At 38.6% G+C, this 20,656-nt stretch overlaps 1 protein-coding gene and 1 long non-coding RNA gene across 2 annotated transcripts in view; one reads left to right on the forward strand and one right to left on the reverse strand.

Moving 5' to 3' along the window:
- The window catches only part of LOC134660497 (acetyl-CoA carboxylase), a 126,403-nt gene extending 108,137 nt beyond the window's left edge, over positions 1-18,266 (forward strand). Inside the window, exons 40-53 of the mRNA XM_063516267.1 lie at positions 1,077-1,296; positions 1,646-1,784; positions 2,200-2,413; positions 3,307-3,493; positions 4,720-4,847; positions 5,699-5,813; positions 6,960-7,137; positions 8,087-8,202; positions 9,007-9,194; positions 10,135-10,200; positions 12,116-12,298; positions 15,301-15,441; positions 17,863-17,965; positions 18,156-18,266. Of these exons, the coding sequence (XP_063372337.1) occupies positions 1,077-1,296; positions 1,646-1,784; positions 2,200-2,413; positions 3,307-3,493; positions 4,720-4,847; positions 5,699-5,813; positions 6,960-7,137; positions 8,087-8,202; positions 9,007-9,194; positions 10,135-10,200; positions 12,116-12,298; positions 15,301-15,441; positions 17,863-17,928 (1,941 nt within the window). The 3' untranslated portion in view covers positions 17,929-17,965; positions 18,156-18,266. The remainder of the gene's footprint in view (positions 1-1,076; positions 1,297-1,645; positions 1,785-2,199; positions 2,414-3,306; positions 3,494-4,719; positions 4,848-5,698; positions 5,814-6,959; positions 7,138-8,086; positions 8,203-9,006; positions 9,195-10,134; positions 10,201-12,115; positions 12,299-15,300; positions 15,442-17,862; positions 17,966-18,155) is intronic.
- LOC134660544 (uncharacterized) lies at positions 555-20,244 on the reverse strand. Its single transcript, XR_010097880.1, has 2 exons — positions 20,104-20,244; positions 555-642 (listed from the first exon to the last, which is right to left on the reverse strand). It is a non-coding gene; the product is annotated as an uncharacterized LOC134660544 (long non-coding RNA).
- Positions 20,245-20,656: the final 412 nt, after the last annotated feature.

A 20,656-nucleotide genomic window follows, 5' to 3' on the forward strand; every position in this document is an offset into this window, starting at 1 on the left:
TGAAAATTGAACGAAACAAAGCAAAAGCGACTCTGTTCCAATTGAACATGGTTTAAATTACATCGAACTGGATAGGTACTATAGGTAGGACCTTGGGCCTTAGGAAGATAAAAAATAACGAATATTATAGGCATACCTCGCAACCGAGCTAGCAAATCTGTAGCAGTTGTACGTCAGGGTTATCACTACTACGCATTAAACTAAAGTACTTACAAAAAATATTTTTTCTTTGTTTTCAAACACACCAATATTTTCAAGCAATGAAAATTCCATGTTAATATTTGAAAGAAATGCGAAAAAAAACGTGATTTTATAAACAAAATAACAGATACCTACATTGAAACGCATCTAATATTGACATTGATTTGTTAATTTATATTATTTGACAGTAAATTAAACCGAGTTATATCGGAAGAGGGTCAACAGGGTTCTCGATAAATTTTATTAATCTTACATACAATAAAGTTAAAGCAAAATGGTTCATCATAATCGCCAACCCTGACACAAAACTGTCATTTGCTACGGTTTTGCTAGCTCCGTTGCGGGGTATGATTATAGGACATTATTACACAAATTGACTAAGTCCCACAGTAAGCTCAATAAGGCTTGTGTTGTGGATACGTAGACAACGATATATAAATCCTATTAGATTTGAACCCGGGATCTGTTGCTTCGTAGGAAGAGTCACTACCGACTAGGCTAAGAGGCTGTTAAACATATCTTAAAATAATTCCAACTTTTTGGAAAAAATCCGCAACATGCACATCTGCAATCTGGTAGAATGCTTAAGTAAATAAAAAAATACCGGCCAAGTGTGAGTCGGACTCGCGTTCCAAGGGTTCCGTACATTAAGTCCGACTCACGCTTGACTGCACATATCTAATAGGTTTTCCTGTAATCTATATGTGAAGAACTGTTTTGTGTATTTTTTCACAATTTTAGACACAGTAGTTTCAGAGATAAAGGGGGGAATGGTCGGACAGACAGACAGACGCGCGAATGATCCTATAAGGGTTCCGTTTTTTTCCTTTTGTGGTACGGAGTCCTAAAAATCTAATTCCATTCTTTTCCCACAGCTATACATCAGTGTAAACTCCGGCGCTCGCATCGGCGTCGCGGAAGAAGTGAAACAAGCGTTCAACGTGGCCTGGATCGAGGCCGAGAGGCCGGAGCGAGGCTTCAAGTACCTATACCTGACGCCGGAGGCCTACAGCCGGCTCGGGCCTCTCGGCTCCGTCAAAACGGAACTTATTGACGACGAGGGGGAATCCAGATATAGAATCACTGATATCATTGGTGAGTGACTGTGATATTTATAATCACATTGTAAAATGCTTAAATTGAAGAATAATAGTATAATGTGACTGCTATATATTAAAAGGCATTAAAATACGAGTGCAGGTTTATGAAACACGAGTATGATAGCACGATTAACACTTTTTTATTGTACTTTTACTAACTTTTTAACTATTAAAATTTGAATAATATATAAATTATGTTGTTTTCCTCGCAAGTGTGTTGAAAAACGTCGTATGAACACGTGTGCTTTGATCAATACGCACATCGGCGCTCGCGCGCACAATATCGACTCGAGTGTAATGACCAACGTAGCACATTTGTATCATTATGTACTATTCGTCAACAGGCAAAGAAGACGGTCTCGGTGTTGAGTGCCTCCGCGACGCGGGTCTCATCGCCGGCGAGACCGCACAGGCCTACGAGGACGTGGTGACGATATCGGTCGTCACGTGCCGCGCCATCGGCATCGGCGCCTATGTTGTCAGGTGAGCGAACTGATTTGGCAACCATATTGCAAAAAATAATAAGGACCCTTGAGGTATACCTCGTTGGCTGGCGCGTTGATGTCTTTTTCATGTCGCGGTTAAGAGGAAAGACATCAACGCGCTACTATTTAATGAATAAGCAGCTGCGTTGATGTCTTTTGTACTATCTTTTTAGCTAGTGAGATACTTAATTTTGTTAAATTATTTAGGTTATATAGTAGAAATTGTATTGTATTGTATACAATAGTGATGTAATCAAGATTTTCAATCTCGTACCTACTTAGGCCGCTCAGCAAGCTCGTGGCCTAAAACGCACGGTACTTGACTGAAAAGCTCCCTATTATATCACGATTGTATAAAATGTTATAGCTAGACAATGCAGTTTAGTTTATATAATGTTAAACGTATTCAACAGACTGGGTCACCGCGTCATCCAAGTGGAGAACTCCTACATCATTCTCACAGGTTACGCGGCCTTGAACAAAGTGCTCGGCCGCGCCGTATACGCCAGCAACAACCAGCTCGGAGGCATACAGATCATGCACAACAACGGTGTGACTCACGCTGTGGCGCCTACGGATTTAGATGCTGTCGCTACTGCTGTCAGGTGGCTGTCTTATGTGCCCAAGGTATGTGTTACCACACCACTCGCTAGCTTAGCGTATACAGTTGCTGAGGGTAGTGTTCGACGCATAGATCCAATTGTTATACTCAAGTATAGCAACAACCAGCTGGGAGGGATACAGATCATGAAAAATAATATTTTGACTCACGCTGTTGCGCCTACGGATTTGGACGCCGTCGCTACTGCGGTCAGGTGGCTTTCGTATGTGCCCAAGGTATGTGTTACCACACCATGTGGTAGCTGAAACTAGCTTAAGACACAGTTGTTGAGGGTAGTGTTTGATGCATAGATCAAACCAAGTATAGCAAAAACGAGCTGGGAGGGATACAAATCACAATAACGGTGTGACTCACGCTGTCGCGCCTACAGACTTGGACGCTGTCGCTACTGCTGTCAGGTGGCTGTCTTATGTGCCCAAGGTATGTGTTACCACACCATGTGGTAGTTGAAACTAGCTTAGAGCACACAGTTTCTGAGGGTAGTGTTCGAAGATCCTCAAGTATAGCAATAATCACCTCGGAAACATATGCTGTCGCGCCTACGGATTTGGACGCCGTCGATACTGCCATCAGGTGCCTGTCTAATGTGCCCAAGCCAAGGTATTTGATACCGCACCATGCGGTAGTTGAAGCTTGAAGCTAGCTAAGAGTATACAGCTGGTGAGAGTAGTGTTCGATGCGTTGATATTATAACATAGGAAACCGATTTCTTAATATGGCAACACTCTGCTGTGACTGCACAGTGTTGCCATTTTAAGAAATCGGCTTTCTACCCTTGTTTTATTGGATACAAAAGTGTCGGTTATTGGTTCCTATCGGTCATCAGTGTGGCGCCCATACATTTTAATCCAACCAAGCCTTGGCTTATAACAGTCCGACACTTATTTATTTATTCCAGGATAAACTATCCATGGTGCCAATCATGCGAGTGTCGGACCCGATCGAGCGGCCCGTGGAATGGAAGCCTCCCCGCGCCGCCCACGACCCGCGGTTGATGCTCACTGGGGACGGCGCCCGCGCTGGGTTCTTCGATGTAGGCACCTTCGATGAGGTCATGAAGCCATGGGCGCAGACGGTTATCACCGGTAAGTGTGCTTGGGTCAGACAATGAAGAATAAACGACAAAAATATTTGGATCTGACTTATTTATTTTTCTACAAATATGCTCGATGCAAACTAAATCTAGGTATTTCTAGGGCCATTATTCCGTTTTCATAAAATCTTCTGTAAACTTCTTGTGTTCTGTGTGTCTGTTTAAAGTAGCTATTTTTTGCATTTTGTTTTTTTTTTTGTCATCTTATCCACTTTTCGAAATTTGAACACATACTTATGTCGCAGGATTTGCGACTATATACTTCGCAATATTTAACTGTCAAAATAAAAATTTTCTTGTTTTTCATACTTCAAGACGGCTTCACAGTAATCGTGACGTCACGATCACTTGACGGTTTGTTAGGGCCGACCCAGTACGATTGGATGACTTTTACTATCATTTCTAACTTGTATTGCTTTAATGCAATAGCTCTCATACAGACATTTGATCCTCCAAACAAACCTGATCGACTGATACTGATTTAAACTTTCACGATTTTTACACATTATTAAATTATACAACGGGACTTAATCGCGTATCTAAGTTTTAAGATTTACCTCCGACGTTTCGAGGACGGCGTTGTCCCCGTGGTCTCGGAGAAGACTGGCTTAAGTTGACATCAGCATCGTCTAACCGCGCGAGTTTTTCGAACTACCCGCACTTGGTCTTGTTTATCCGCTTGATATTGCAGCTGTCAAAAATCGTCAGGTGAACAAGTCTGCCGTGGCTGAGCATTTACTGGAGTCAGGACCAAACCACTGGATTGAGCTGCATAACCCTAAAATCCTGTCCACGGATCGTCATTTCTACAGCAGGAAAGTACGGGAAGCCATTGAAATCAAAAAACATAGTAATTTCAATCGGGACGAGGGTTTCAAGATCTCATCCACATGGAATCCAGTCATTAGTAAATGTAAGCGTAAACGAATATCGACAGTCGATAAATCGAATATCGTTAGTGTTGTGTGTCGACAGAGTGACATCCCTAGTGCGCAAAACGTTCAAGCGGATAAACAAGACCAAGTGCGGGTAGTTCGAAAAACTCGCGCGGTTAGACGATGCTGATGTCAACTTAAGCCAGTCTTCTCCGAGACCGCGGGGACAACGCCGTCCTCGAAACGTCGGAGGTAAATCTTAAAACTTAGATACGCGATTAAGTCCCGCTGATCGACTGATACTAATAAAAACTTGTCATCTAGCCTATCTTGTGGTTGTCAGGGCGCGCCCGTCTCGGCGGTATCCCGGTCGGCGTGGTGGCCGTGGAGACGCGGACAGTGGAGCTGACCCTGCCCGCAGACCCCGCCAACAAGGACTCCGAGTCCAGGACCCTGCAGCAGGCCGGTCAGGTCAGTAAACGTCATGTCACACCACGTCACATGTCATGCTATTTTAGCTTATTTTTCTACTTGTCTAATTTACTCGTCGAATTAAGACTCCGTATACCAAACGATTGGTTCACCTTGGAGGAGGCCTTTACCTGCAGAGGGGTTCTTGCAGAGTAACTAACAGGAAAAAGAATCAAATAATAATCAAATAATAGCGCTAATCATAGCATTCAAATAATTATTTTGTTATCTTAAATTTACTAACACTGACTCTCTTTTTTCAAGATACTTAATTACTAACAACTTTAAACTTTTTTGTAACTGTAAAATTAATTCTGTAAGAAATAAAGGCTTTTTTATTTTTTATTTTATTTATTTATTTTATTTATATACCAAACTGTAATCGCATACTTTTCACTGTGGGCTCTCGACTCAACTATAATGACTTCTAACGTGATACTTTTGTCTACTGTAATGAATTTCACCAGTCACTTGTCGCCAAAGCCAAAGGATAGAAAAAAAGACATCAACGAGCTACGATTTAATGAATAAGAAGTGCGTTGATGTCTTTTGTACTATCTTTTTATCTTGGTACTGAGATACTTACCTAATAATTAAACAAAATTAATTATTTAGGTTTTATTGGAGAAGAAGTATTATTTTAATTAACTCATAGAAAAAGTATTGTATAAAATAGTGAATATAGTGATGTAATCAAGCTTTTTAATCTCATGCCTTCCTTAGGTCACTCAGCAAGCTTCGTGGTCTAAACACGGTACTCGAATGAAAATCTCTCTATTTTATCACGATTGTATAAATTAGTTACTATTTTTTATTTGTTCCAAAGTTGATCATAATGTATTGTCACGCAGGTCTGGTTCCCCGACTCCGCTTACAAGACCTCTCAGGCCATCAACGATTTCTCGCGCGAGGGTCTGCCCATCATCATCTTCGCCAACTGGCGCGGGTTCAGCGGGGGACAGAAGGGTGAGATACTTTTTAATAATTCTAACTATGTTAATAAGTTTTTGGCAAAAATTTCATTTTTGGTACAAGCTTTTATCGCTGACTGTACTTTTCCGACAGACAACTAATACTCATCGAGACAATTCTAATAACCCCTAACACAATTAATTTAATTTAATTTTTAATTTTTAAACTGTTTATTTCAGTAAAAAACGAAATGTATTTTATAATATTTACTTAACTACTAATCTTAACTTAAAAAGATTTTTGAGTTAAGGAGTCTTAAATTATTTACAAGTACACTTTTAGGTAATTAGGTTGCGTTGTTTCATCATAGAGTTCCTATGGCCACCTCCTGTCTCCATAATCAGATCAGCTCGATGGTACCATAATATTGCATTGTCACCCGACTTACATGTGTATGCAAAATTTCAGCTCAATCGGAAATAGGGAAGTGGATCAAATTTAACTTGCAAGATTTGATTACAGACAGACAGACAACGGGACAGGTGAAACTAAATAAAAGCTTGTAATAAAAGAGGGACGGGTAGTCTATCTCGCCGCGCGATACTGTCGCGCCAATCATGTGCTAGCCCGGCTGATACTTTTGGCGTCTTGTATCATCCACTACTATTGATGCTGCCTGTACAGTCAAGTGTAAAAATATGAATGCACTCATCATACTCAAAAATATGTCCCATGGCTCTTATGTCATCGAATTAAGAACTATGAGACATATTTTTGAGTAAGTTGTATGGACACATATTTTTTTTTGTAGTAGTAGTAGTAGTAAAATACTTTATTGTACAAAAAGAAACATAATAACATGAAAGAACACACATCATTAGTACAAAGGCGAACTTATCCCTTTCAGGGATCTCTTTCAGTTAACCCTTGATCAATTGAGGGTGAATTGGAGAACGGTAGACATAAAAGCTGTACTAATCGGCATAAAGATAAAAGATTTAATATCCTACAAGATAGGTCAAACTTATCTTGTAGGATATTAACTCTTTTATCCTACTTGCCTTGACCTATTTTTATACTTGACGGTCCTTAACTTTTGTGAGAAGTCGGTGGGTAACTTGCTACTCGCTTCAAAGGGTTTTCTGGGCTCGGAAAACCGGTTTATATTACTTTGATATAAATTTTTCTCTTTCCAAACAGACATGTACGAGGAGATTCTCAAGTTCGGCGCGGAGATCGTGCGCGCCCTGCGCCACGCCACCGCGCCCGTGCTAGTATACATCCCGCCCGGCGGCGAGCTCAGAGGAGGCGCGTGGGCGGTCGTTGACCCTAGCGTCAACAGCGCCCGCATGGAGATGTATGCCGACCCGGAGGCCAGGTACAAACTTAGCCAAGTTCAAGGTCATTTTCAAGGTCACTATGAGATGAGAAAAGGTAGAAAGAGAGTGTCAACAGTGCAGCATGGAGGTGTACGCCGACCCATAGACCAGGTACGTACTTAGCCAACTTCAAGGTCATTTTCAAGGTCACTATGAGAAAAGGTTGAAAATAAAGTGTCAATAGCACACAGGTACACACTTAGCCAAGTTCAAGGTCACTATGAGATGAGAAAAGGTAGAAAGAGAGTGTCAACAGCGCGCACATGGAGATGTACGCCGACTCGGAGGCCAGGTACATGCTTAACCAAGTTCAAGGTCATTTTCAAGGTCACTATGAGATGAGAAAAGGTAGAAAGAGAGTGTCAACAGCGCGCACATGGAGATGTACGCCGACCCGGAGGCCAGGTACGTACTTAGCCAAGTTCAAGGTCATTTTCAAGGTCACTATGAGATGAGAAAAGGTAGAAAGAGAGTGTCAACAGTGCAGCATGGAGGTGTACGCCGACCCATAGACCAGGTACGTACTTTGCCAACTTCAAGGTCATTTTCAAGGTCACTATGAGAAAAGGTTGAAAATAAAGTGTCAATAGCACACAGGTACACACTTAGCCAAGTTCAAGGTCACTATGAGATGAGAAAAGGTAGAAAGAGAGTGTCAACAGTGCAGCATGGAGATGTACGCCGACCCGGAGGCCAGGTACGTACTTAGCCAAGTTCAAGGTCACTCTAAGAAAAGAAAAGAAAGTCTCATTAGCCCCAGCGTCAACAGTGCAGCATGGAGATGTACGCCGACCCGGCGGCCAGGTACGTACTTAGCCAAGTTCAAGGTCACTCTGAGAAAAGGTCGAAAAGAAAGTTTGTTTTGTGCCACTATTCTAGATATAAGCAACGCTTTGTCGATGTTTAGTCGAAAATTTTCGAGCGGAAATAATGATGTGATATTTTCAGGGGCGGCGTGCTAGAAGCCGAAGGTATCGTGGAGGTGAAGTTCAAACAGCGGGACACCCTCAAGGCCATGCAGCGGTTAGACCCTGAGCTGCAGAGGCTCAGCGCCAGGATAACAGGTTAGGGGCTGTTCGTAAATTACGTCATCTATTTTTGACGATTTTTGACCCCCCCCCCCCCTCTAAAATCATCAAAAAATCATGCTTCGAATGACCCCGTTTCCTCCTACGTCATGCTACCATCATCCGACGTCCAGACCCCCCCCCCCCAATTTGAAATGACGTAATTTATGAATAGCCCCTTATGGGACTAATGCCGAAATCGCGAATTTTTTTGGGTCATCAGCCGGAATGTATGAAACAGTCAAATTTTTACTACGCAGAGTATGTAACGTATGTATGGCTGTCGGTAAAAATGTCATCCTGTATTATACGAGTGTAACCGCTCAATTTAGTTGAGTGAGTCCTCATTACCTCTTGTTGTCATAAAAATGTTTTTATTTAAAAAAAAAGTTAGTAAACGTTACTTTAGATATTGTTGTTAGTTAGACTTTTTAGAATACTTCTAAACCAATGAGTTTGGTTTTTTATATAATCATAATTAAACGCTACTCTTCGTTAATTAAGAACAAAATTCTTGTAAAACGAATATGTTTAAGGGTCAATCAACTATTTTTTGTTGTTATTCTGTCCCATCAGCGAGGAGACAATAGTAGCGTAGATTGTTAGAAGAACTGCTGTACCATGTTCTACTAACATGCCCAGTAGATGTCACATTATGGAAAGGTCTTATAACTACCATAAAATGCAAGAATGGTTCATTTAAATACGAAAAACCTAGAATTTTAAGAGTGATTCAGGAGACCGTAACCATAGCAACGTGTGACAAGAAAAAGTTGATTAACCCTTAAATGTCATTTGCAGAATTAAAAGACCAGATCGCCGATCTGTCCAAGAGGTTCGACCGCCGTGGCTCCATCGACGATGTGCTCGTGCGGACGGAGGCCGGTCGCGAGGCCGAAACCAAAGCTCGGGAGCTCGATACCGAGCTGCAGCAGTGCGAGAAGAAAGCTACACAGAGGGAGAAGGAACTACAGCCTATATACCACGAGGTAAGCATTCAGGACGAGGCCGCGAGGCCGGAGACCAAGCCAACTCACAATATAATTCCAAAAAGACGTTGGACATGGACGTACTCCTGCAGGCCTTACGCCATGAGGTGAGTAGTTGATGAAAGGCCGAGAGGCCGAGGTACAGCAGTGCGAGAAGGTTGCTAAACAGAGCGAGAAGGAACTACAACCTATATACCACGAGGTGAGTTTCACTTCACAGTGCCTTAGTGTTAATACTGTAATGCTGAGTAGCTAGTTAAGTAAATACGAGGCCGAAAGCCGAACCTGGAATTCAAGAGTGAGCTGCAGAGTGCAGCAGTGCAAGAAAGCCATGCGAAAAAATCTACAGCCCATATACCAGTCGGCCTAGCCAAGGTTACAATCGCTATCGCTTCGCCATCGCATCGCTTTGTGTCTCTCTATCACTCTTCCATATTAGTGCGACAGTGACAGTTGCGTTTCGATCGCTACGGAGCGTAAGCGAATGGCACGTTGGCTTCGCGGCCAAGATTCACATATTAATACTACCAACGTCAGCCACTTGCGAGCACACCAGAGACAGCAACGGAGTTGGTAGCAGTTGCCGTGGCCGAATTGGCCGTGAATTTATTATTATTCCTAGGTATGGTCTGCCTGACTTCTAAGATCAAGTTCGCCATACATTTACTATGGCGTAGTTGATTTTAGAAAAACGGACAGACTATAACAGTATGACTCGAATCCTGGTCACGGCACCAAACTGTAACCTTTATACTTTGTGTAACAAACTTATTATTTTGTCGTATTTTGTATTAATATAAATAATTTATACTGATTTATATCTAAAACAAGCAGAAACGTCTGCGAACGATACTATTAAGCCTAGAATAAATTTAAAAGTGGAAAAATACTGTCTTGAACTCTGAAAAAAAAATTGATACTATTTGTATTATACTAACAGATCGCGGTACAGTTTGCTGAGCTTCACGACACAGCAGAGAGGATGCTAGAAAAGGGCTGTATATTCGTAAGTACAATCATAGAGAAATATAAATAAAGAAAGAGTGGTAACTCCATACATCAGTTTTCATACCAAAATTAGCATCAGTTTAAAATGTAATACTTTGTAACTACCTGTCAGTTCCTGTAATTGGCTTCCTGTTTTTAATCTTGTTGTAAGTTTTAAAGCTGTTGGTTCTTCTTAACATAAACAAATAAAAACGCGAGTTATTTCATAGTCGGCAATAGCCAAGGTCGCTACCATGCGGAAGATAGACGTGAAATAGTATTTTATGCAACCGTTGTTTAAGAGAGGTCAAAGAAGGCGAGTGGCGTGAGTAACAATTTGAGGCGAAGCCGAAAATTGTTAATAAAGACACCACGAGTATTTTTTGACTTAGTTAAACAACGTTGCATACAATACTTTTTCTACGACCAAGCATTTACTTTCAACTAAAATTGTAAATTTAACAAATATTTTTAATTCAAGAAGTAGCAAAAATGGAGGGTACGTTCGGGAAAAGAATGAATGAAATTTAAAAAAAAACATGTCTATGGTTTACTTATTTGTCAGAGATGACATTTAGAATAAGGTTGGTAACACTGTATTTAACTGTATATTTTTTAAGTGGTCATTGCACGAAGTATCGTAAAATCGCCAAAAAGATACTGCGTGTATGCACAAATTCTTTTTTGGGGAATAGACTAAAGACTTGTCTTGACAACTATAAGGTACGGTTTTAAAGGTGTGTGCACGACCCTTTAAATGACAAATAAAAGTACGGGAGTAGAAAAAGTAATGAATAAATAAATAAATATTATAGGACTTTCTTACACAGATTGACTAAGTCCCACAGTAAGCTCAAGAAGGCTTGTGTTGAGGGTACTCAGACAACGATATATATAATATACAAATACATAGAAAACACCCAAGACTCAGGAACAAATATCTGTGTTAATCACACAAATAAATGCCCTTACCAGTACGGATATGATGGTCGTTCTTGTCTACGTGACAGCGTGATAAAACGGTGTCCGTCACTTTCTTTCCCACGGTGTTAAACAGTGACAGTTATTTTATCACGTGGATAAAGATGGATAAAGCTATCCATAATAGGCTGGCAGGATTTGAATCATAGAGAAAAAAAAATACATAGAGTGCTCACTCCATACATCAGTTTTAGTACCAAAAAGACTATTAGCATCTAGCATCGAGTAGCGGAACTATCAGTACTGCTACTTGACAATAGATGTAGCACCGACCGGAAAGTCTTATGCTGTTGAGATAAGACTTTCCGGTCGGTGCTACATCTATTGTCAAGTAGCAGTACTGATAGTTCCGCTACTCGATGCTAGATGTAGACACTGAAATTAATAGTCTGAACTGATGTATGGAGTGAGCACTCTTGTCTTACTTATTTCTCTATGTTTGAACCCAGGACCGCGGCTTAACAGGCAGGGTCACTACCCACTAGGCCAGACCGGTCGTCTACAATCAAATGAATCAATCAATATGTTTCAGGTTTATGACGACCGGTCTGGCCTAGTGGGTAGTGACCCTGCCTGTGAAGCCGCGGTCCTGGGTTCGAATCCCAGTAAGGGCATTTATTTGTCTGACGAGCACAGATATTTGTTCCTGAGTCATGGTTGTTTTCTATGTATTTAAGTATTTGTATATTATATATATCGTTGTCTGAGTACCCACAACACAAGCTTTCTTGAGCTTACCGTGGGACTTAGTCAATTTGTGTAATAATGTCGTATAAAAGAGCGTACTCCCATCTTAAAGGCCGGCAACGCGCTTGCAACCCTTCTGGTGTTGCGGGTGTCCATGGGCGGCGGTAATCGCTTACCATCAGGCGATCCGTCTGCTCGTTTGCCTCCTATATCATAAAAAAAAAAAAAAAAAAATTTATTCATTTTATTATTTTATTTATTTTCAGGACATAATACCTTGGAAACAGTCCCGGCGCTTCCTGTACTGGCGGCTGCGGCGGCTGTTGCTGCAGAACCTGCAGGAGCGGCGCGTGCAGGCGGCGGCGCGCGCGGCCAACGAGCACATGGACCACGGCGCCGCCGCCGCCACGCTGCGCCGCTGGTTCACCGAGGACCAGGGGGAGACACAGGTACTGCGACCTCAAAACCCTTAACCCTTAAATGCATAGTGATGCATTTATACACACAACATAAACATCAAATGTTATGCATTATTAAACAAATTCTATTTGTTCTTGTATATTATTTCAATAGTAAAACTAATAAATTTTCCGAATTATTACATAAATTTACGCAGTATTTAAATTTATAAAAGCTACATTTGTTTATAGACGAAATGTCGGAAAACTTGGAAAAACCTGGAAGTTGATGATTTTTAGTATGTGATTTTGGGCAGATTTTTCGGGGTTTGTAATTATTTTATATTTACAAATTTTATCATAGGAACATCACAAATAGTGTACCTTTCTGTTGGCAGTTAAGATTTTTCCTATACCCCTTACTAATAGCTATATATTTCCAAAAATATGATTTAGACTATGCAACTTTTAACACTGATTTCCCAGTGAAAATCGATGATATAATTTTTTTACTATTTTTCCTAGAAACGGCAAACAATTATGTGATATATATATTAATTTCGGGCAAAACGAAAAAATCATGTATTTAAGGGTTAAATCATCCCGTAGCCTTACGCCCATTGTCCCGCAGCATCGGACGGGTTTCATGTCCAATTCTTTCACTATTCAGGCTATCAGACTTTGGAACATTCCACTCCCTATCAGACAAGCGCAGACCAAATTCACATTCAAGCGCATGCTTGCTTCTGTATTTCCTTGACAAACTTTCCTCTTCGTCAACTTAATGATTCACACTAGGTGTTTATATATGTATGGTATATATGTAGGTTTGTTTGTATTAAGTATATGTGTAAGTTTATCAATATAGTTTATATTCATAATGATATAGTCCTGTTTTCAAATTAATTTATTCTAAAAGACACTGCACCTACTTAATCTTTCTGGTTTGACCCATTGGTTGACTGGTAGTGAATGCCTTAAGGCATTAAGTCCGCCATTTGTACCTTCATGTATTGTGCAATAAAGATTAAAATAAATAAATAAATGCATGATTTTTTCTTTTTGCCCGAAATTAATATATGTGTTACGTAATTGTTTGCTGATTATGGGAAAAATGGTAAAAAAATTATAACATCGATTTTCACTGCGAAATCAGTGTTAGAAGTTGCATAGGCTAAATCATATTTATGTAAATATATAATTTTCAGTAAGAGATATATGATAAATCCTACTATCGTCAGAAAGGTACACTATTTGTGATACACCTATGATAGAGTTTTTAAATATAAAATAATTACAAACCCCAAAAAAACATCCAAAATCATCAAATTCTGGATTTTTTCAAATTTTCTGACATTTCGTCTTAAAACGAATGTAATTTTTAGAAATTAAAATATTGCGTAAATTTATATAAAAAGGCGAATAACGGATTAGTTTTACTATTGAAATAATATATAAATAGACATATATAGGTTTTTCTAATTATGTATAAAATTAGATGTTTTTTGTGTAGGCTGCATCCTACACTATGCATTTAAGGATTAACCTAGTCACTACATAGTATAAAACAAAATCGCTCCCCGCTGTCTGTCTGGCCCTATGTATGTTTAGATCTTTAAGACTACGCAACGGATTTTGATGCGGTTTTTAATAGATAGAGCGATTCAAGAGGAAGGTTTATGTATAATTTGTTAACCCGTGCGAAGCTGGGGCGGGTCGCTAGTTTCATCTAAATGACAACTAGTGTTTGATAGCGTAGTTTCAATAGTCGACAGCCCGTTTGTCGCCTTTTAAAAAGTGAACCACAAAGGAATGAAGATTGATAAAATGATAACAGGGACCGTTCCCGATATAACTAAAAATCTAAAAATCTCATAGCATTCACAATATTTCTTTGATATTATAGAATAGTATTTAGGTAAGCATAATGATCGATCACACTAGCTAAATTAAGTGCAAAATTATACAAAAACAACCATGATACCGAAATTGAATACCGGTTAATTTGTTAGTGAAAATGGTAACTATTTTGCACTGACTACCTCAACTACTATAGTTCGTTTTTTTAGCATTAGAAAGAACTTGCAAGAAGCTAAGCGATCTTGACATGTCTTTTAATTGAAAAACGCTTTTTAAAAATCAAAAACTATTACTTATGAAAGCAGAAGAATATAAATGATCGTATTAGATTCATAATTTGTTACATATTTGCCGTAACTTATTTTTAAAATGTGTTTTTCAATTAAAAGACACATCAAGATCGTTTATAATGCTAAAAAAACGAACTATAGACAGATACTTAGCGACCTATTTAAGTATAAGCCGATATACAAAACTCCCAACCAGAAGTTTAACTTCAGAATCCTTTTATGGGAATACTTTTCTGTGTAAGCGGGTCGATCACCTATTTCTTGTTGTTATTCTGGCCCGTCAGCCAGAAGAAAATACATAGGTCACTAGATAAGTTTTGCAAGACAAATATGAAACAAAGAAATGGCCTGGCACGTATTACTTTTTAAAACTATATTTCCATAGACAATGACTGGCCGGAAAACATTTACTTTCTTTTTAACAAGCTTTTATTAGGTCGACCTGTATGTAACTAACATGTAATGGAATCTTGCAAGTTAAATTGGATCCACTTCCCGGTTTCCGATTGAGCTGAAACTTTGCATACACATGTAAGTCGGGTGACAATGCAATATTATGGTACCATCGAGCTGATCTGATGATGGAGACAGGAGGTGGCCATAGGAACTCTGTGATGAAACAACGCAACCTAATTGTGTTAGGGGTTTTTAGAATTGTCTCGATGAGTATCAGTTGTCTGTCGTAAGAAAAGTACAGTCAGCGATAAAAGCTTGTACCGAAAATGAAATTTTTGACGAAAACTTATTAAATTTACATATTAAAAAAATCTTAACTTTATATGGAATGAAAATGTTGTATATTAATATTCGTAAATCGTCCATAGCCCATTTTTATTTTTAAAATTTAAATGTATTTAATGAGTAAGTTAAATTAAATTGCTAAATGCTGACCCGCTATTTCAGTCGCACCAATGGGAGCGCGACAACGAGACGGTGTCCAAATGGTTCGAGTCTCAGACCGCCGATGACAACTCTGTGCTTGAGAGGAACCTGCGCGCCATCAAACAGGACTCCGTCATGAACGCGGTCAACCACCTCGTTATGGTAAGTCCACTAAAGCATAGATCAAATTTGGACCTTAAAGTAAAGGATTAGAGTTGATATTCCTCGTATATTTTGGTGGTTGTTAAGTCGTTTTGTTAATTAAGGGCAGGAGCATAGATATAATTTGGACCTTAAAGTAAAGGGTTAGAGTTGATATTCCTCGTATATTTTGGTGGTTGTTAAGTCGTTTTGTTAATTAAGGGCGGGAGCATAGATATAATTTGGACCTTAAAGTAAAGGATTAGAGTTGATATTCCTCGTATTTTTCGGTGGTTGTTAAGTCGTTTTGTTAATTAAGGGCAGGAGCATAGGTCAAATTTGGACCTTAAAGTAAAGGGTTAGAGTTGATATTCCTCGTATATTTTGGTGGCTGTTAAGTCGTTTTGTTAATTAAGGGCAGGAGCATAGATATAATTTGGACCTTAAAGTAAAGGATTAGAGTTGATATTCCTCGTATATTTTGGTGGTTGTTAAGTCGTTTTGTTAATTAAGGGCAGGAGCATAGGTCAAATTTGGACCTTAAAGTAAAGGGTTAGAGTTGATATTCCTCGTATATTTTGGTGGTTGTTAAGTCGTTTTGTTAATTAAGGGCGGGAGCATAGATATAATTTGGACCTTAAAGTAAAGGATTAGAGTTGATATTCCTCGTATTTTTCGGTGGTTGTTAAGTCGTTTTGTTAATTAAAGGCAGGAGCATAGATCAAATTTGGACCTTAAAGTAAAGGGTTAGAGTTGATATTCCTCGTATATTTTGGTGGTTGTTAAGTCGTATTGTTAATTAAGGGCAGGAGCATAGGTCAAATTTGGACCTTAAAGTAAAGGATTAGAGTTGATATTCCTCGTATATGTTAGTGGTTGTTAAGTCGTTTTGTTAATTAAGGGCAGGAGCATAGGTCAAATTTGGACCTTAAAGTAAAGGATTAGAGTTGATATTCCTCGTATCTTTCGGTGGTTGTTAAGTCGTTTTGTTAATTAAGGGCGGGTTTATGCAGACCTTCGATATATCCGGTATCCGGTTGTCCGGTTGTATAATAGTTTGGTTAGACAGAGGGCGTGGCGCGAGTATAAGCGAGTATAACCATAGAGCAATATAAGTGAAGAAAGAGTGGTAACTCCATACATCAGTTTTCTTGCCAAAACGCGAGTTATTTCGTAGTCGACATCTAGCGTCAAGTACTGGAACTATCAGTACCGCTACTTGACACCAGATGTCACAAGTGTCGCTACTGACGAAAAATGTACTACTAAAACAATTTACAACTAATATGAGCAGAAGGTTGAAAATAGAGTTCCGGTTAATCCAGTTATAATATTAGGTAAAAATTGTCGAGCATTAGAGTTTTGTTCGCCGCGACATCTATTGTCAACTAGCAGTACTGATAATGTCCGCTACTTGACGCTAGATGGCGACTACGAAATAACTCGCGTTTTGGCAAGAAAACTGATGTAGGTATGTGATGAGTTACCACTCTTTTTAGGGTTCCGTACGCAAAGGGTAAAAAACGGGACCCTATTACTAAGACTTCGCTGTCCGTCCGTCCGTCTGTCACCAAGCTGTATCTCATAAACCGCGATAGCTAGACAGTTGAAATTTTCACAAATGATGTATCTCTGTTGCCGCTATAACAACAAATACTAAAAATAAAATAAAATAAATATTTAAGGGGGGCTCCCATACAACAAACACGATTTTTTTGCTCTATTTTTTGTTGATGGTGCGGAACCCTCTGTGCGCGAGTCCGACTCATTATTCGGTATTCAGTTCTGTATTTGCGAATATAGACAAAAGCCATGCAAATACAATAATAAAATATCAAATAAATACTTAATCAATCAGTCAACAATCAAAACATTATAACAATAACAAACAAAAAAGAAATCCAGAAATAAAACATTACCAACAGTTAACAAATAAATTAGATTGCTCAATTAATTGTAAGTATAAATAAAGAGAGATTGTCAAAACAGTTATAATTTGGTCCGGAGTTTCATAAAATATTCGCATCGACTCGCACTTGGCCGGTTTTTTTACTTATATTTCTCTATGATGAAAGGTGACCTGACCTGATTTTCAACTTTATTTCTAAGTGATAGGGTTCAATATTGCATAATTTCAGGCTTTATTATAAGATAAAAGATAAAGATAAAAGATAGTTTATTCAAGTAGGCATAATTACAATGCGCTTATGAACGTCAAATAAAGCTAGGTAGACCGGCTCCAACCCTACACCTCTGCCCCGAGAAGATTTAAATCCCCCCTCAATTGGAGGAGGGTATCCCAATATGGGACCGGCAACAAACTCGGCGGGACACATCTTTTCAAAAATAATTACATCTTATAATTAACATGCATTACGAGAAAATAAGGGAAAAAATAAAACAGGCTTTATTATGGGTTGACTAAAAACATGTTTGTTACAGGAACTCACGCCGTCCCAACGAGCCGAGTTCATCAGGAAGCTGACAGCTTTAGAAATGGAACAATAGTATAAATATAACGGTAGATAGAACAAATTATATCCTCGTGCCGCTCACCATACAAAATTATAGCCAAGGAAATTAGAATCTTATTGTATTTCCAATTGGGTTCAATTTCATTTGTTCGAAAATTTTACGAGACAAATGAAATGCTACCCACATTGTTTGGAATTACGGTTGACATTCCATCGGAACTGAGTGTACATCCTAATGTACATTGGGCGGCGCGAGGTTAGAGCCACAGGCGCCATATCACTCAACCCACTCACTGCCCGGGGACCCACAGCACTGAAAGTGTTAATGTTAATGTTAAAACGTGAAAAAGGCATTCTAAAACGCAAAATTAATGTACAGTTAGCTGCAGAGGTAACTGGCCCGCCTGCATAGAAATGAATGGGGGTTAGTTATATCTGCAGCTAACTGTAGATCACTTATTATGTATAAGGTTTGTTAATTATTATTTTTATAATTATGTGTTCAGTTGTAAAAAGCTAAGCAATATTTATTCCTTAAAAATGTTACCTTTTTTGTTACATTATAATGATAGGATAAATAATTGCATGCAATACTCATGCTTATTATATTGGCTCAAAATAAAACAGACCCTTTTACAACATCTGTACACAATTTCAACTGTATACAAATGTGGCTAAAAATATGTAACTGCATTCCAGGTGCCAGGGAGGTTTTGCGAAACTTTTGGCTGAAATTTGATTAATTCCGTTTTCTAATTTGTATGCACTGTAACTAAGTGTAGACTCGTATTAGTTTTAGATTTAGGTCCGTCCGATTCAGACTTAAAGTCTTAAAAAGGTGTTTTAAGGATTATTCTATGAAACGACCGTTTACCAATAAAAAAAAACAAGAACAGCATTGATAAAAAAAAACAGTAAGGGTTTTTGGGTAAGAGGAGTATAAACAATATTTTTATGTTTATTTATCAGAGGGTTAGTGTAGTCATACATACACAAGAAATATAAGTACAGAAAGAGTGGTAACTCCATACACCAGTTTTCTTACCAAAACGCGAGTTATTTCGTAGTCGACATCTAGCGTCAAGTAGCGGACATTATCAGTACTGTTAGTTGACGATAGATGTCGCGGCAAACTAAAACTCTAATGCTCGACAATTTTCAGCTAATATTATAACCGGATGCACCGTAACTCTATTCGCAACTCCTTCCGCTTATAATATTAGTTGTAAATTGATTTAGCAGTACATTTTTCGTCAGTAGTGATACTTGTGACATCTGGTGTCAAGTAGCGGTCTTATAGTTCCACTATTAGACGCTAGATGTCGACTACGAAATAACTCGCGTTTTGGTTAGGAAAGTGATGTATAAAGTTATCACTCTTATATTACTTATATTTCTCTATGGTGTAGTGTATATAGATATGAACAAAATATATTATCACCTATTATTGTACTGTTTATAATTAGTGAGGGTATAAACCAAAAATATTATAATTTCTTATAATCTCACATTTATCCTGTAGAAGGTACAAAATTTACATTCCTATACATTATTTATTTATTTATTTATATTTCTTCTTAGGCCTTTTTGTATATAAAAGGTGCTAGTATGTAATCACAATTTTGCAATTAAAATGAACAAACATTATGTATAATTGAGTTGGTTATTTTTATTTTTATATACTATTCTGTTTTCTGTTAACCTTTTGGACGCCAATGACCGATATATCCACACCGTAGGTTCAACGCCAAAGACCGATTAATCGGTCACATATCACAGAGCAACATAGACCTACGTGCATATGCATAAAGTTCAATTTCAGTTTTGACACTTCGGTGACGTGGCGCCAGCGTGTTTGACACGGCGTCGAAAAGGTTAAAGTGCGGCTCCTTTTGATAAAATTAGTAGGTAATGCTTGTGATATTGATATGTTCTAAAGTATATTTGTATAATTCTCTTCATTGTGAAGAGTTTTATAACTATGTACGACAATATTTTTTAAGAAGCTCACGAATTACTAAAAGCAACAAGTTGTGCAGCGAAATTTCCGTGTCTTTTTATTAAAAAACACTTTTGACAATATAAAATAAAAATAAATAAATAAATATTAGGGGACATCTTACACAGATCAACCTAGCCCCAAACTAAGCAAAGCTTGTACAAGCTTTGCTTAGTTTGTACTATGGGTGCTAGGCGACGATATACATACTTATATAGATAAATACATACGTATATACATAGATAACACCTATGACTCAGGAACAAATATCTGTGCTCATCACACAAATAAATGCCCTTACTGGGATTCGAATCCAGGACCATCGGTTTCACAGGCAGGGTCACTACGCACTAGGCCAGACCATATGTTGCAGCTAATACAATTATATGTATAGCATAATGATCATTTAAATTCTTTTGGTTTCATAAGTAGTATCATGGAGAAATATAAGTAAAGAAAGAGTGGTAACTCCATACATCAGCTTTCTTACCAAAAGGCGAGTTATTTCGTAGTCGACATCTAGCGTCAAGTAGCGGACATTATCAGTTCTGCTAGTTGACAATAGATGTCGCGGCAAACTAAAACTCTAATGCTCGACAATTTTCAGCTAATATTATAACCGGATGCACGGAACTCTATTTTCAACTCCTTCTGCTTATAATATTAGTTGTAAATTGTTTTAGTAGTATATTTTTCGTTAGCGGTACTGATAGTTCCACTACTTGACGCTAGATGTCGACTACGAAATAACTCGCGTTTTGGT

Source organism: Cydia amplana, chromosome 27 (assembly GCF_948474715.1).
Source record: "Cydia amplana chromosome 27, ilCydAmpl1.1, whole genome shotgun sequence".
In the NCBI taxonomy this organism is placed as follows: Eukaryota; Metazoa; Arthropoda; class Insecta; order Lepidoptera; family Tortricidae; genus Cydia; species Cydia amplana.